This window comes from Cataglyphis hispanica, chromosome 7 (assembly GCF_021464435.1).
Source record: "Cataglyphis hispanica isolate Lineage 1 chromosome 7, ULB_Chis1_1.0, whole genome shotgun sequence".
NCBI lineage: Eukaryota > Metazoa > Arthropoda > Insecta > Hymenoptera > Formicidae > Cataglyphis > Cataglyphis hispanica.
In genome coordinates, this window is record NC_065960.1 from 8,027,282 (window position 1) to 8,044,874 (window position 17,593).

Below are 17,593 nucleotides of genomic sequence, written 5' to 3' on the forward strand. Positions count from 1 at the left end.
AAATACAAAATAATAAACGACAACTTGTATCGTGGAGCAAATTTATTTATTAATTCTATTAGTTATATTAGTCATGTTCTTTATATAAAAAAATATATACTTTTGACATAACCTTATGTTCACCACGCACGAACTGCACTATAAGAACAAATTTCAGTCAAACCTCAAATTTCAAACTCTCAGACTGCAAATCATACTTTATGTCATTTATGTTAAATGTTAAGTCTATTATACGCGTTGAAGAAGTAGATCTGACTAATTGACACAGAAACTTTTTACTCCTTTTGTGATAGTCAAATCCCAACCTCTTCAACCTATTCAATGTATATACATGCTACAATATAGGCCATGTTCTAATATTACTGTCAGTACTGAAAATCTATAATGTACGTAAACTACAAATTTTCAATATATGACAATAATATCGAAACATGGTCATAATTAATATGTAAATATGTAATCTATGTATTTATTTGAATTTTATGGATGCATAAATTGTTATACAATCTGAATATTTCTTATAAAAAATAATAATGTATTAATCCATAAATGTATCAAAAAATTAAATTGAATGTGTTACCTATACTCAAATGCAAAATATAGATTATTAATAAAAAAAATCTAAATAAAAAATCTAAATAAAAAAATAATATTCATATTTGCTTATAATAGAAAAAATATATAGTCATTTATAATAAAATTAAAGTATTAATTATCATAATCTATCTTAAGCATAATATTTTGATTCTGATTTAAAAATAATTTCTTGATTTATAATAATAATATAATAACAAAATAATAATGTTCCAATTAATTTTGTAATGTTTTCTCCTTTTTTATATGTTGTTCTGAATAAAGATGATTACGTAGTTCCAATAGACCAAATGTCTCTATTGCGCACAGCTTACAGAAAATAGCCACGTTCTTCATCTTAAGTACATCTCTGATAAAAAAGTAGAATATGTATATATTTATATATATGTATGTATGTTAATAGATAAGAATTTAATGTTTACATACTCGCGAGCAAAACGTTGTAATTCCAAAAGATGCTCTAACATCTCCTCCTTTTTTTCATCCATCTCGCATAATTCTAACGCTTTATGCAGCGGATATATATCGCATTGTTTTGTTGTTTCTTGAATAGATGGCAAAAAGTATAATTTGTCATAATAATTCCATTTATCAAAGCAATAATCGTTTTGGTTGTTCAATGGATTATGTGATTTTCTTTGTTTATTTCTTAGTTCAAGCAGAATATGTTTGATTTTATTCTGACAGATAATAATATGCTCACAATTGGAGTTTTGACTTAGTTGCATTCCAGCATTCATCCAATAACGTAATTTATTTATCTAAAAAAAAAATTGTGTGTAAAAATTGATTATTAATGTTATTATTATGTTGCTATTATTAATTAGAGATAATAAAAAAATGTTATTAATAGATTGTAATAGAAATAAAGAGAACAAAATGAAATAAATAAAAAATGTAATCTGTTAATAAAATTAATAAATATCAATTTAATAATTAATAAATTATGGATAATAAAAACTAAAAATTTATTTTTTGAAAATCTAAATATATAGGATGTGTTACATATGTATGAAATTCTATGTAAAATAATTATAAAATATGATAGAAAGAGAATAAAAGATTTTTCTTCATGATTTTTTTAAATCTAAAAGATCTTGTTCATCAATTTTTAAAATTTTAGACAATAAATTAATCATTTAATTCAATTTCTTATTACTTCACTAAATTAATTTATTATTTATTATTTTTATTATCAATATACCTCTTTAATATCGTCGATTGTGATTTCCACGTCAAACTTAATTTCCATATCATGATCAGATAACACAGCCTGTCCAGTAAGATTATCAATCGGTCCCAAACCACATAAAGCTCCCGTATAATAAGTCTTTCGTGAATTACGTCTCAATTCCATGCGCGGTGCGAAGATTAGCGCGAGTAATGCTGTAAGTCCGGGAATATTTGGCAGAAAAGTCGTATTTTTCAGAATTAATTTTCCACTACTTAATCTTTGATTGACAATCTGAGCGACTAAAAGACGTCCCGATGATTGATTGTGATCGTCATCCAAAAAAACACAATTCACAGAATTCGAATCTATAATTGCTCTTTTTAATTTTCCAACTGATGTCAATTGGATCAATTCCATTTCTAAGGGAGAGCTTGGACCTTGAAGTTTTATACTAGAATTACACTCTTCTTCTTTAGGTGGATTAGGATACTAGAATACATATATATATTTTTATAAATTATAACATTCATATACATTATCATATATATTAATGTTCTTTAAGTATTATTATTATTATTATTATTATTATTATTATTATTATATAAAGTAGAGAAAAATATAAAAATTATCTAAGCATTTTATTATTTAATATGCAAATTAGAAACAAAAATAAAAATTTAAATAATAAAAATTGATATTACACTATTACTAAACTTTAAAAAAATCAAATATTTTATTTACTTTTAATAAGTAATCTTTGTCATATTGTTCCTGTTCGTAAAATTTTTTCTCCTCTATTGATATTGCTTTAAAGTTGCTTATATTTACTCTCAGTTCATGATTATATGTTGATAAATAACTTTCTTCTTTTCTTCTAGCATATCCTTTCTCAATCATATCATTATTAATATTAAATTCCTCTTCTTTATCAACAGCAATCAATTCCAAATTAACAATATTATCAACAACTGAATAAATCTTGCCAAAAATTTTTCTCCTTTTCTTAATTTGCATTTCAAAATAATTTTTCGAAATTTTTGACCATCGACCATGAAAATTAGCTTGATATGAAGGTTGCAGAAAAGCTAAATTACAATGGAATGCTAAAGGAGGCATTTCCAAAATCGTGATATCATTAATTTTTCTTAAATCGCTACATCGAACTCGAGAGGAGCAGCCATTATCGATGAAAAAAATGTCGACTAGTTCTTCTGAGATGAAATCTTCAATTATTGCACGATAATAAAGTAAAGATTCTTTTCTTTCCATAGGGGCAGCAATTATGGTTGAAATTTTTGGGGGAGAAAGAAATTCTTTTAAAGGCTGTTTATTAAGAACGTCTTCAATCATTTGTAATTTACGATGAGTGACATTATCATCGAAAATCGCCCAAAAATATCCAGGACTGATAATCTAAAAAAGTATTAATTGAATATCAATAAAGAAAGTGTATAATGAAATTAAATAAATAACTATCCAACAATAATTTCATCAATCAATGTGAATAGACATGCAACAAATTAATAAATCCATAAATATCTTATAAATATGATTACAAACTATGACAATGTAAAATTTTTTTAAAATTCTAATTTTAATTTTTTTACTCGTTTATAAGAAAATTATAAAAAAAAACTTACAGTTTGTATAAATAGAGGTATAAAAGTGACATCAAGTCCTGGCAATTTCGGCCTAATTTTATAACTATCACTCTTTATCTCTCTCAAATCTTTATGATAGAAAAGAGTTCGTTCAAATTTATGAACATCATAATATTTTGCTCTTTTCTGTGCTTCTTTTATATTCAGCAAGTTTATCTCGATCGGTATATCACATTGTCTGATCTTGACAGCCTGATAAACAAAGAACTTAATAACTAATATCGATTACACAATCATAAAATTTCATAATCAATATTTTACCAATTCTTTACATATATATTTCTTATATTTTATATAGATGTGTGCTTATTATTATTATTATTTATATATATTTATACATAAATTATATATTATTAAATTACACACATGTACACATACATACATATATGTATTACATACATATACACACACATACACATATATGTATAACAATAAATTAAATAAATTAATAATTACCTGATATACAAAGTTTGATATATTGTAAAAATTGTCATTCATATGCACTTTCTCATGAAATTGCACATAAACACGTTTTGATTTATCAAAAAACACTGCTATTTGTTTTTCTGGAATTCCTAGATGCTTAGCAAAAATCTCCTGAAATTTTTTAGCATACAAATATCCAGGCTGTTCTATTGGCCATCCTCTTAAATAGACTGTCTTCAAGGGATCTAAGGCACCCAAACTCATTATAATATTTTCTTTATGAAGTTCCGAATTTTGCATACGTTTGACAAAATAATTAGGATAGAATGCTCCTGCGAGAATGACTTTTAATACAAAATCGCGATCTGTATCTGAAAATAATTAAAAAAGAATTGAATTGAGTTGTAGATGTGTTATAATGGAAAAACAATCTAAAATTATATAAAACATTAAAACATAAAAAACAATTTAAAATAAATTTCTATAGTAAGTATGTATGTAATTAAAAAATAAGAAATAAAACAAAATTATAAATAATAAATGATAATTAACAATAATTTAAAAATTATCAAAAAAAATCACTGATTTATTAGAAAAATAGGGAGAAAGATTCCTTAACATTAATTAAAAACGTCTAGCCAAAAATGACTAGCTTAATTAGAAACACAAAAAACAAATAATTATAAAAACAAAATAAATTATTATACCTTGCCAGATGCCTTTATTAACTCCAATACTCTCCTCAATTCCAAACTTCAGCAATCTCTGAGTGATCTCGTTTACTAAAGCATCTAATTCACGTAGAGTTTTTAATTGGACTCCATTTCTCTGGGCCCATTGTCTTTCGGCTTGATAAGTAGTTAATCGACGATTCGCTTTTTCATTTTGCCACTTTTTGTAAACATTCAAAGTAGCAATGCAATCACTATCGGAATCGTTAGCCCATTTTCTACGAGTGACATAAGAAGAAATATTAGATCGGCATTTCACGATATTAAAAATATCCTTGATAGCCATACTAGTCCCCAAAATAATAGCATCTCGTAAAACTCCAAAAACGTGACCCAGCATAATTAATTTCGTAATTCGTATATCAAGCGAAAGAAACGCCATTATTCTACCAAGGTCGGTTAATTTTCCATCAAAAGGTTGAAAGGAATTATCTTCATTTACTAATGCCCCGACCTCTTTTAGAGTCAGGATGGTGGCTGCTAAATTAGAAAGAGAAGGCGGATCTAGAGAAAGGGAGAGAAGGGTACGTGGTTCATCAAGGTCAAGAATCTTGGCGCGAAGAACGACGTTGGCGAGTGGAGCGCGAAGCATCTCCGGAGTGCTTTCGTCGTCAAAAATGTTCTGTAAGTTCCATAAAGAATTAATTCATATATTGTAAGGAAAAATTGAAAAATATTGTGAATTGCAATATATAAAATGTCATATGTTAAATAAGAATCATTGTTTTTTTAAATGTAATGTTTCTATAAAATATTTCATAGATTTAATTGATTTTGATCTCTTACATATTTATAGATTTATCTTAAAGTGTATAGATCATGAGAATAATAAGTATTATATATAACTTATTAGAACATTACTTACATTATAAAATGCTTTTGGCACTAATCTGTACACTCTGCCATTCATTACACGACCTGCACGACCAGCTCGTTGCATACAATTCGCTTTACTTGCCCAACAAAGTTTTAAACTTTGATAATGAGTATTAGGATCGACCACCAGCACTTTAATAAGGCAGAAATCTATCACTATAAATTATAAACGTTTATTAAATTATTAACTTATTTTTTCTTATTATATAAGAATTGTTATATTATTAAAAATTATATGCATGTGTACATATATATATATAATCTCTTCTCTTTAATCTCTTCTTTACAAATACTTTTTCATGTTTTGTTAATACTTTTGATATCTTCTTGTTTTCTGAATAATTATAATTATATATTTTCTAAAAATTTTATTTACCATATTTTATATCTGGTACAGTAATACTGCTTTCAGCAACATTTGTGGAAAGTATAATCCGTCTATAACCTTCTGGCGGTTTGTGAAAAATCTGTTGCTGCTCATCACTAGAAATCAATGAATGCAAAATCATCAAGTCCCATAATTTGTTCTCATGATAAACTGACGATAGGTAGTTATACAATTCTTCAATTTCATAAATTCCGGGTAAAAATACGAGAACAGCGTGTCTCTGAAGCAAATGCGAATCTTCTTCATTGTCATTAATATCAATTTGATCCAAAGCATCAATGATAAGAAAACAAAAATTGAACATGTTTTCTGCAACTTTTGGTTCTGTGACAGACACCTCTGGTATCTGCAAAATATAAGCTTATTACATACTTATAATTACATACTTAACACAAAAATATATTGTATTAAAAAATTATAATATAAATTTATTAATAATTATATTATTAAAATATATATAATCCACACATTATTGGACAAAAAAATTTGTTATTACATACTTATTATCAAATAAGATCTATAATATTAATATGTAAAAACTCTTTAAATAATTTTCGATTATATAATAATAAATTGTAATAAATAATAATTTTTATGCATTATATATTAAATTAATAAAATTATACACAAGATAATTAAATTTCGGATAATTATTATTAATAGTTTTTTATAATTTAACTTACCGCTCCTAGATTTTCTATTTCATCCAGATAATATATACAAATCTTAAAATTTCTTTTTTCTGGAATCTTGACAATAGATGCCGGCACTAACTCATTTTCTATTCTAGTAGAAAAATATTCCGCGAATCTCGTTACATCGATCGTTGCCGACATAAGAATAATTTTAACTTGTCTAGAATTTGTTTGTAATAATTTTTTAATGACTAATAAAAGAAAATCCAAATCTTGATCGCGTTCGTGAATTTCATCCAATATAATATGAGTATATCTTAACATATGTTTATCATGAATCAAACGATTGAGAAGGATCTCGGTAGTGCAATATGTTAAGCGGGTTTCAGATGAAGTTTCCATGCGCATACCCACTATATAGCCTATGAGACTACCAAGAGGCCATCCCCCTTCTTGGCTAACTCTTTTGGCAATATTTATTGCTGCAATTCGTCTTGGTTGTGTAACTAAAAAAAATATGAAAATCTAAATATCACTAAAAATTATAAAAGAATTGTAAATTATAACAAATTTATTAACACATTAGTTTTTTTTAATATAAATATTGTAAATATATTAAAATTAAAATTTTATTTTACCACTGAAAATATTTTATATATGTATCTATAGTTAATACAAATATATAATAAAAATTACATATAAAAATATACCTATGATATTGCAGTTAAGTTTTTTCTTAATGCTAGCATCAAGAATAAATTGAGGAATCTGAGTAGTTTTTCCACAACCAGTTGGTCCTTGAATAACAACTACAGAATTTGTCTCAATTATCGATAATAATTTATTTTTCATAGAAATAATTGGCAGATTGTTATATTTTGGCTGGTAAGTAAAACTGCACTTTTGATAATCTTTTGCTAAATCTTCTACATAAAGCTTTTGCAAATTGTTATCTAATACTTCAAATGTACCTAATTCGGATTTCTTTATATCGGCATTTTTACTGTTTACAAGCTAAAAGTGATATAAAAATAGGATTTTATTTTTCCATAAAAATATATATACATACAGAAATAAAGATATTTTAATTAAAAATTTTAGAAAAAGAAATTATTCATTTTTATATTATTTTTGCATAATCATATTTATATTATACAATTGATTAATATTAATTATACTAAATTAAATTGCTATAAAAAATATTAAATTTTATCAGATATAATAATGAATTATTCTACCCTTAAATATTCCTCAGCTTCTTCTTCTGTGTAGTCTTTCACATAACTTTCTTCCATCAATTCTTCAGATTCGATAGCATAACTGTGTTTTTTACTTAATGAATCCATTGTTTTACTTCATATATAATTTTACATAAAGTACTAATTCAGTTCCAATAAATAAAGAATACAAAAAATATTCAAATTGTAAGTTGAACTCTTTATTTATTACTATAGTATTTGTAACCTGTATAAAAATGTACAAACATACAACGTAAACACAGATTATAATAAAATAGTAATTGGTTAATTATTATGTAATAAATTATTTATGTGAAATCTCAACAATATGTAATAAATTATTTGTGTAAAATCTCAACAATATCACACAAAAATCAAAGATTGTTAATTTTATACCGACGTTTATAAGCGATCTTCTTTGTTGATTTCAATCTTGATTTAACAGGGAAGACCCGGCAAATCTTGTATCCAATAATGTGCAATAGCATATATAATAACCCGACGAGCTATTGGTCACATGGGCTGTGGTCGGAAAGATGCTAGAAATACTTCGAAGCATTTGATTGACCAATCAGGACAGAAAGAACAAAGATTTCTTTATTCTGATTGGTTAATGTAATGCTTTGAAACATTTCTGCAGCCATTGTTACATCGCGCTTTAGCCGAAAAGATAATAACAACATGGCGTGGCTAATCAGATTTATCTTTAATTTTAGATCGACCAATCAGATCCGTTTGCCAAAAAGCACTTGAAGTACACTTGAGGTATTTGATATTACAAATACTTCGAGTCCTTTAATTGACCAATCAAAATGAGGAAATCTGATTCAATTTTTATTCAACTCGATACGAGAGTTTTGTTTAATTAGTTAGGTTTAATTGTTCGATTAGGATAACAGGGTTAAAGAATCCATTGTACCGATTTATCTGACGATCTTCGTAACTTTAGCATCAAACGAAATACATCCTCCAATTTCATTTTGAGTGCAGAAAGTGTAATATAGTGCAGGTACAAAGAATCGAACTTACATTTATGTCTTCTCGAACGCAGTTCAGGCAATGGCAATTGGCAATTCACAATGGCGGTTCTCACTTGATCCCAATACGGTGTGTAATTCGCTTATCGAGAAGACTTGTGGCATTCATCTCATCGTGTTTTGAGCTCTTTTACTTGAGCGATCCAAATTGCCGTTTGCTCGCGGTTGTATCATAATCGTTGCTGTTTATCAGTTTGAGCATATTGATTTCATTCCTCGTGTCGTTGCCATACTATCTCGCGAACGATCATCTTCGCGAGTACAATGGCCGATATGAAAGGAAAAAAGCTGACCGAGCTACGGGTTATAGATCTTAAGACCGAATTGGAGCGTCGCGGTCTCGACAAGTCGGGCAACAAAGCGGCGCTTCTCGAGCGGCTGTCAAAGGTACAAATAATGCATACTCTGCCTTCCGTTTTCTAATCCGATTCTTTCGAAAATTCTTTCTAGCGTTCACCCTCTAAAGACTTCGCGCCATATTAACCTTATTGATTTAGCAGCAGGCCTGTTTGCGTCAATCGAAATAGTGGCTGCCGGATAATGGCCGGAAATGTGATTAATCCTTGATTGAATTTATCATACGTGCAACTTTGCACATTTTAGCTTGGTTTGCACGATGTTTTTTTATTAGCTATTAAAGCGCTAGCATATGATGATGTAATAGGAAAGGCGTATTATCGCGCACATTGATTAGTATTGTAGTATTCGATCGGAAATAGTTAATAAATGTTGAAATAAAACATTTTTTCTATCACATCATGCGCCAGTGCAGTTAGTCAAAAAGCATTGCGTAAATCATATAAACGTGATTTAAAAGATTTCCTTCTACTAGCAGTTATGAATATTACTTAAGTGCGTACTAAAATACTTGTTGCAGCTCATGAAGTTGGAATAATTCAATTTAACTAAACTTAATTTGCTAGTGTTTTAAAATATACGATAATTATTAGCACATTAGCATGCTAATTGTTAGTAAAAGGAACATTGCATAAACTATGCTGTACATAGAATTGTACATAAGTGAGGAAATATAAGATCAAAGAGATTGATTAGTTATAAATTTTGGCTAAAACTAAATTTGTATATATATACTTTAATAATAATAATTTTATAATAATTATATATTTAAATTAAATGTGATTATATTTAGGCTATATCAGATGATGGAGAGAATCCTGAAGAATATCTCATTGTGCCATCTGATGGGCCATGTAAAATCATTCCAAGAAAAAATAGTGGTATATATATTTCCATGCATCATAATTAAAATAACTAATTAATTATATTTATATTTTAATTGTAAATTATGATATATTTAAAATTAAAATGAAAGATTTTTATTATTAATTAAGTCTGTTTATATTGTTATAGGAACTTTGAGTCAAGAAGAATCTATTGAATGCTCTGATAATCAGAAAGAAGAAAATATTGATAGACAAGTAAATATAGAGAAAATCAAAAGAGAAATAAAAGAGGAAAATATTGAAAAGGAAGTTTTTTCTGCAAAAGAGGTAATTAGCATACTTATTGTGTATGAGTGTGTGAGTTTTTTACTGATATTAAATATATTAGATATAAATATTTAAATGGCAGCAGAACTTGATGTTTACAACTGACAATTTACTTCATTACTATTATATTTTGATTTTTTTATTTAGGAATTTCAATCTGAAATCAAGAATAATACTAATAAGGAAGAAAATCTTAAACAGGAAGTCAAAATTCAAGATATTAAAATCGAAAGTGTACAGAGTACTGATAAGAATGAATCAGAAAAAAATAATACTGCAAATCAATCCTCAAACACATCATCTGCCACTGTCGAAGCTAATGGAATTGACAACGAAGACTCTATTAATTTGACTATTGGAGAAGATGAAGAAAATCTCCTTGCTGAGGAGGTAAGAGGAAAGAAGAACTTTTCAAAACTATGTGTAATAATTCCTTAAAGAGGTTGTAGAACCAAAAGATATCTTTAAATTATTTTTAATAAATATCTTTCATTACAGACAGAATCTCACGACAGACATAAGGGTAAGTTCTTCACTATTTATTATTTCCTAACTTAGATATAAGACTCCAGGAATATGAAGGGTAGCGATATTTGTATCTGCGGCATTCCTCGAGTAAATTAGCAAAAGTGCCAGCATCAAGAGCATGTTCAAGTATGAACAGAACAGCGCAACCATTTGGAACAAGGGCAGTATCGGAATCATCCACAATAACTTCTTCTTCGTCCAACGAGCTTCAGTCTTTAAGCCTCGTTCTCATCAACTTCATTTCAACATCTGGATGCAATGTAGCCAATCGTGGCATGATCATTGAAGCGCAAGCAGGCTACTGATAAGGTGTTTCGACCATGGTGATTAAGGTTTCCAACCGGGATAAAGTGTATATCTCCCGGCATCTTCCCAGGCTGTTAACAGCAAAAAAAAAACCATATATCCCATAGTCTTTAAGTTAGTTAACGCTAGAATTTGATATACACAATTACATTAATTATACCTACTACATAGAGCATCGCTGGATCTCTCTTATCATCAAGTCACATGGATACAGGAAGACTCAAGTGTACATCAGCGAATATATTTCCCACAGAATATAAATTAACATGACATGTCGTTTGTTACATGAGAGACCAGTATCGTGTGCCTCGACAAGTCACATGTAACACATTAAAGCACATTTTTCACGCGCGAGAATTAATCTATTACAGGAATTATTTTCTCTCTTGATATAGAGCGATGCGGATTTTTGAAAGCGAAAAAATACTTTGCACTATTTTTTTTTTTTTTTTAATTTGTCGCATAAAGCTTTTATAAATCCGATTTTATATATAAAGATACAAAGTATTCTTCTGATAATTTCGCACGCGCGTGCCGAAAAGATGGGCAAAACGGGTTTAGATTCCCTGCATTGATCTTATCGAAGAGCGGGGGCTTGCAATATCGTGCAAGCCTTACATCGTTGCTCGCTGTGTGAATTTCTTAGTGACTTGCCTAAAATTCCCGACTGGAAATACAAGCCACTAAAACAGGAGAAATGTTAGGCGGGAGGGAGAAGAGTCTGGGGCTTTGCAGAAAGTGACTATGCTACCTTGGTTGTCCCTGCAGATGGTGGAGAGAAGAAGAAAATAGAAGAGAACAACAAGAAGGGAGACTCTAAAGGCGGCGGTAGAGCGGAAGCTGGTGCCGGCGGCAAGGAAGGGACGACGTCCGGTGCGAACGTTGGGACGAAGAACAAGCAGGACGGTGGAGATGGAGGAAGCAAGAGGTTGGTCTCTCATAAAACTAAGAAGTACGGTTCGCAGTACTGTGGTACGGCAAACTGGAAATGTCTCACTCACTCACGACTCTGCTAGTGATGTTCTACTGCTGCATAACCGTATCATCGGAACGATCTCTCTAACTCTCTCTCTCTGTACCGTTGGAACAAAATGTGGATTTCCAAGATGAGATCACGTCACACATGCAAGATTACCTTTATTCCCTTTTCTTAAATCGAGAATTTTGGAAGTTAATCTTTCAATCTCATGTACTCTAGGCTGTAATTCTTAACTCTGGCAAGTATGTTAAGTAGTCGAGAACTTGGCTAGCAAACTTAAACGAGTCTCACAAATGTCGCATGTTGCATTTTTCTTCGTATATTTAGTAAAAGTGATTACATATACTCCACGACATAAAAAGACAACGTAAAAAAAAACCGGATGAGATCCCGTGTGATGTGTTTTGTACAGGACATTTGTTTCATTGAGAGACGACAATTCCATCGTGCGTCGTTGTGCATTTAAAGGACATTATTATTTTATGCTAAAATTACATTTAGCAGAGCGTACTTAAATCCTCGTACTGACAAGAAGCGATCCTATTGTTTATTGAGGATATACTACTACCTTAATAAAAAAAAAGAACGCGTAAGCGTTTTTAAAAAACTATCCCGACAAGAAGTAACCTCAGTTGGAAGAACTATGCAGCTGATTTCCCTTTTGTGGATACTTAGAGCTGATAAGTGTTGCCGCATGGATTTCCTTATATATGAGTGGAAATGGATGAACCGAGAATACAGACAGTGAATACATATTCAATTAATCTAAATAGAACTGATATGATAATGATAACGATGGTGTATGAGTGAACTCTAAAGAAAAAAAAATCTAGGTCATATTGCCTAAAAATATATAAGTTGCTAGCCAAATTTGTGTTCTTAACATAGTTACAGAGGTACTTATTAAGCCTCGCAAATTGTATAGTCCTAAATAATTCGTTATTCGTAATTGAATATTATATTACAATTCTCAATTTTGTGATGCAATAATGATATTATCTCTTTCAGTGCGGAGTCTAGCAATAAAAGTCAGAAGAGAGATGAAAAGGGTAAGTTATACATGCGTTTATTTATTTTTTGAATACATGTCATTATTTTAAATCTATAATCTTTAATAAATATGATAATTAAGGTCTATGAAATTCTATAAATGTGTCTTGTATAATCATACATAATATACTTTACAGATAAAAAGATATCTCAGGTCAGTCCCACCAGCGCGAGTAGTCGCAATCTATGGGTCTCTGGCTTGTCATCTAGTACTCGCGCGACCGATCTTAAGCAGATCTTTTCCAAATACGGTAAAGTTATAGGCGCAAAAGTGGTCACTAATGCGAGGACTCCAGGAGCAAGATGTTACGGTTACGTTACTATGTCTTCAAGCGAAGATGCAGCAAAATGTATACAACATTTGCACAGGACCGAGCTTCATGGACGTGTCATATCTGTCGAAAAGGTAGGATGTCGATATTTTCTAGTATTAAAGTCAATATAAAGTTTATTTTTACTAGATAGATAGATAAAATCTTTGCTCTCCTAAGAATAATAAAAGAACGTCCGTTTCATCATACAAAAAAAAATACACAGAAAAAAAACAAAATCAAAAACTTATGCTAACTTGATCTAAAACCCTACAAACTCAAACTCGCTCATCGCTATGTACACATATCTCATAAACGGAGAAAAATATAAACATAGCATTAGTACCTTATAAACAAGCTTATTCTTATAACTGTCGTCAGGCAAAGGGTGATACACAGCAAAGTCATATACGTAAACGAGATACTATAAATGGTAAATCAGAGAAAAAAGATGAAAAAGAAAAACCAAAGGATCATGATGTAAATGAAAGAAAGGAAAAAGAAGCAAAGAAAGAGATCGAAGAAAAAGGATCAGACGCTGGTAAATATTATCTTTTTATAATAATTAAAAATAAAGCAACAAGCAAATTATATTTTTCGTAAATAATTTTTACTCCGACTTCTAATAATATGTTATAAATTAATAATGTTATAAATAATTATTACATTTTTTTAGTAAAAAAGTCTGATGACAAAAACGAAAATACTGAATCTAAGAAGATTGAGATACAAGATAAGAAGGAAGATCCATCTAAAGAATCCGATTCCCGATCGACAAAATCCACGAGTAAAAAACCAGAGAGCGAGAGGGGAAGACGAGAAGAAAAACGGATTCGCACTTGGGACAGAGATCATCGAAGTCACAGTCGATCTAGGAGCCGCGAAAGACGGAGGCATGACGTTCTTACATTTGCAAAGATAAGAGTAAATATCTTTGTTGAAGATAAGACTATCATCAATAGAGCAAGAAAAAAAAGTATAAACGGCACAAAATCTGAAATTTTTAGGAAGAACGTGAGCGACAAAGACTTCGTGAAAGAGAACGGATTTTGAGGGAGGAAGAGCGGCGAAGGAGAGAAGATATGGAGCGTCAACGAGAAATAGAACGTAGGCAGCGAGAAGAAGCCGCGCGCTTGGAGAGAGAACGAGAGAAATTGAGACGAGAGAGGGAGCGGATTGAACAGGAAAAGGCTGAATTGCTGCGACTCGAGCGTGAACGGCAGAAGCTTGAAAGAGAGAAACTGGAGCGCGAAAGATTGGAATTAAAAAGACAGCAGATGCGTTTGGAGGAGAGCAGACGGGCGCCACCACCGCCTTCTCTAAAGAGATCATCTACTGACAGAAGGGATCCACGAGATTTGTATGTGGAACCTGACAGGAAACGAATAAGTACGGAACATAGCCGTAGACATAGCCCAGATAGAGTAGCCGACAGACGAAATGATATGTTAGATCGAGTGTCGGATAGACGATTGGATCCTTCTCCACCTTCTCGATACGAATCTAGCAGGTAAACTTTTTTTCTCTCGTTTTCTTTATTACTTGATTAGTGTTAAAAATACATTATTGAGAGAATTTTCTTTAATATATATCTTTTTTTAATATGCAATGATAATACGAATAAGGAATGAAATTTGTTTCAGATCTGCTCAAGACTTGGGATTGAAAAAGGAATTTAAGCGAAGTAGCGATTTCTCATCGAGAAGCAGCCGACCAGACAGCTTTTCCGACGTTTCTCGCGGAAGAGAAGTCATTGTACGTCGAGAAAGTCTGTCCACTACATCCTCGTCCATAGATCCTCGACAAGTCAAGGAAAGGTACGTGTCAAATTGTAATATAAAATGATCGCGATTGAATCTTTTACCAGTTTAATCGAGTTCTGAACTTTATAGATATGATCGTCCAAGTACTACGTCCTATACTCGCGAACGTGAAGTACGACGATCCGACCCTGAAACACATCGAACTTCTAGGGACAGTCATACGCGATACAGTGATAGTTTCAAACCGCCGGGATCTAATACGCCACGTAAGTATAATAAACTGCATACCTACGAAACATGGTGAGGTGGTGAACATGCGATACATGAAACTTTTGCATAAGACTCTTAGTTTTATAATTGCATTTTGTCACATAACTTCTTAATTTCATAGTAATATTTTTGCCACTAAACTATTTCTAGATAATTTTTTTTTAATTATTTAGATTAGTTAGATTTTTTATAGATTTTTTAGTTTTGATGATTTTCTTTTGTACATAGGATATTAAACATCTTTTAAGTAAAAGTATAATAGAAAATATTTTCCGAATTATTATATGAAATATCTTTAGTAAATGAGAGACGTGACTCGATGTTGTAATATAAGCTTAAAGCTTATTTTTATATGTACCTATTTATATATTTTTGATTTGAAATTCTTGAATAGTACATAATTATAATATGTAAGTAAAATTATATGGTGCTAGATCACATAATTTATAAAATAATGAGTATAACACGCAATAAGTTTGAAAAATTAACGAAGTTTTAAAACTCTCTACAAATACTAAAGTGTCTAATTTTATATTGAACTTAATAAGAAAAGTTGATATATGATAAAATGAGATAAATGTACAACAGTAAACAATTTTTTTTTTAATTTGTCTTTTGCGCGTAAGAAATCTTAATAATATTTTTATTATAAAACAGTAATATCTTTTATGAGATATCTAAAAAATATATAAAAATATCTCATGTGTAAAAAATGGAAGAGATATATGTATAAATTGTAGTTGCAAGTGCCAAATATGCGCGAGCGCGTTTTTAAAATATATACATATACATATATATATAAAGATGTTTTTTTGTAGAAAAATTTATTATCTAAATTTAAATCCAATTTGTATTTTCTTTGTTTCGTAATAAAAATTTATACAATTTCTCAATTTTGGTTGACTTTCATTGTAGTTAGTTGAACCTGCTATTAGAGTCTTATGATTTAATAAAGAAGGTATGTGTGTGTGTGTGTGTGTGTGTATGTGTGTGTATGAAAATACTATTACATGTACAATTTTTTTTTAGCCTTATAAACATTATACAATATTTAATATGAACATTAATGTTTTCATCGGTATAACATAGTTTTTATTATAAAGCATACAAAATTATTCAAAAAGCAGTATTCAGTATAATGATGAAATTACATTTACAAAAAAGACTAAATTTTACGAAAATTTTCTTTAATCTTTCTTATTAATAATAATTTTTATGATTTTTTACATGATTTTTATTTTGTATAAAGAAGAAAAAATTCACATATTACAGTTACGATAAATTAATAACAATAATGTATGTGTGTGTCTTCATTCATCTTCGTACATATGCTATTGTTATCTCTCGCAGGTGAAAGTCGTTACGTAGAAAGCAATCGTACTCCGAGTGGATGGCATTCGGGACCTACATCCTCAAAGTCGTTTAACTCCGTGACGAGTAGCGGGTCTCGCGATCCCCGTGGCGAGCCTTCTAGCTGGAGTTCTAGGTCGTCCGACAATGTCAATAGGTACTTTAATCTCAAACATATAATTTTCGACATCGCGGGGTAATTTTCTTTATTTAATACGGTCGTTCAAGCAGCATAAAGAGCATAATTAGCATGATATCTAAAATACACGGATACGCGATACACTTGTTGCAGATGGAGCAACTCTAGTAGCATGGGAAATACATTGCGACATCCGATTCCACCGACGTATCAAAGTGGACCGATGCAATCTATGGGATTGACCGCACCAGGAACGGCGCCATCGTATGAACGGTTTGACGCGTATAAATCGTCTATGCCTATGAGAAAATATTGATTATCCAGCCGTGCGAACTTTCGCGTATATCCCATTCGAATAATATCAGAACGCTTACGAGAGATTCGTAGAAACGTTCTTTGACAAGTGTAGATTATATTTTTAATGTGCACGTTCAATGTGCGGATTTATTTAATTACGTTCATTAAATTACAATAGAATGCAAATTATTACTGTTGTGCGAGTTCTTTGCAATCTGGAAAATACAAGATTCTTTTTAATTATTGAAAGATTTTCCGCACAAATGTCGCGCCGATATTTATAAAGTCGTGCTGGGTTTATATAATGATTATATATATATATATATATA

At 30.1% G+C, this 17,593-nt stretch overlaps 2 protein-coding genes across 5 annotated transcripts; one reads left to right on the forward strand and one right to left on the reverse strand.

Moving 5' to 3' along the window:
* Window positions 1–24: 24 nt before the first annotated feature.
* LOC126851016 (probable ATP-dependent RNA helicase spindle-E) lies at window positions 25–8,186 on the reverse strand. Of its 4 annotated transcripts, none has more exons than XM_050594542.1 (13): window positions 8,124–8,186; window positions 7,724–7,949; window positions 7,196–7,499; window positions 6,534–6,991; window positions 5,839–6,196; window positions 5,452–5,618; window positions 4,563–5,208; window positions 3,886–4,226; window positions 3,409–3,621; window positions 2,510–3,181; window positions 1,799–2,257; window positions 1,021–1,355; window positions 25–943 (listed from the first exon to the last, which is right to left on the reverse strand). In XM_050594542.1, the coding sequence occupies exons 2-13, from the start codon at window positions 7,829–7,831 to the stop codon at window positions 811–813; spliced, it is 4,194 nt and encodes a 1,397-aa protein (XP_050450499.1). In that variant the 5' UTR covers window positions 7,832–7,949; window positions 8,124–8,186; the 3' UTR covers window positions 25–810. The 4 variants fall into 4 exon arrangements, with proteins under 4 accessions (XP_050450499.1, XP_050450500.1, XP_050450501.1 ...); XM_050594543.1 differs by having other exon boundaries at window positions 8,120–8,159; XM_050594544.1 differs by having other exon boundaries at window positions 7,196–7,294; window positions 7,724–8,160.
* Window positions 8,187–8,780: 594 nt separating this feature from the next.
* On the forward strand, window positions 8,781–17,590 carry LOC126850870 (SAFB-like transcription modulator). Its single transcript, XM_050594279.1, has 15 exons — window positions 8,781–9,147; window positions 9,911–9,998; window positions 10,132–10,271; window positions 10,419–10,661; window positions 10,770–10,794; window positions 11,874–12,033; window positions 13,093–13,133; window positions 13,272–13,540; window positions 13,827–13,986; window positions 14,122–14,369; window positions 14,453–14,955; window positions 15,089–15,262; window positions 15,338–15,474; window positions 16,829–16,985; window positions 17,121–17,590. The coding sequence occupies exons 1-15, from the start codon at window positions 9,025–9,027 to the stop codon at window positions 17,281–17,283; spliced, it is 2,631 nt and encodes an 876-aa protein (XP_050450236.1). The 5' UTR covers window positions 8,781–9,024; the 3' UTR covers window positions 17,284–17,590.
* Window positions 17,591–17,593: the final 3 nt, after the last annotated feature.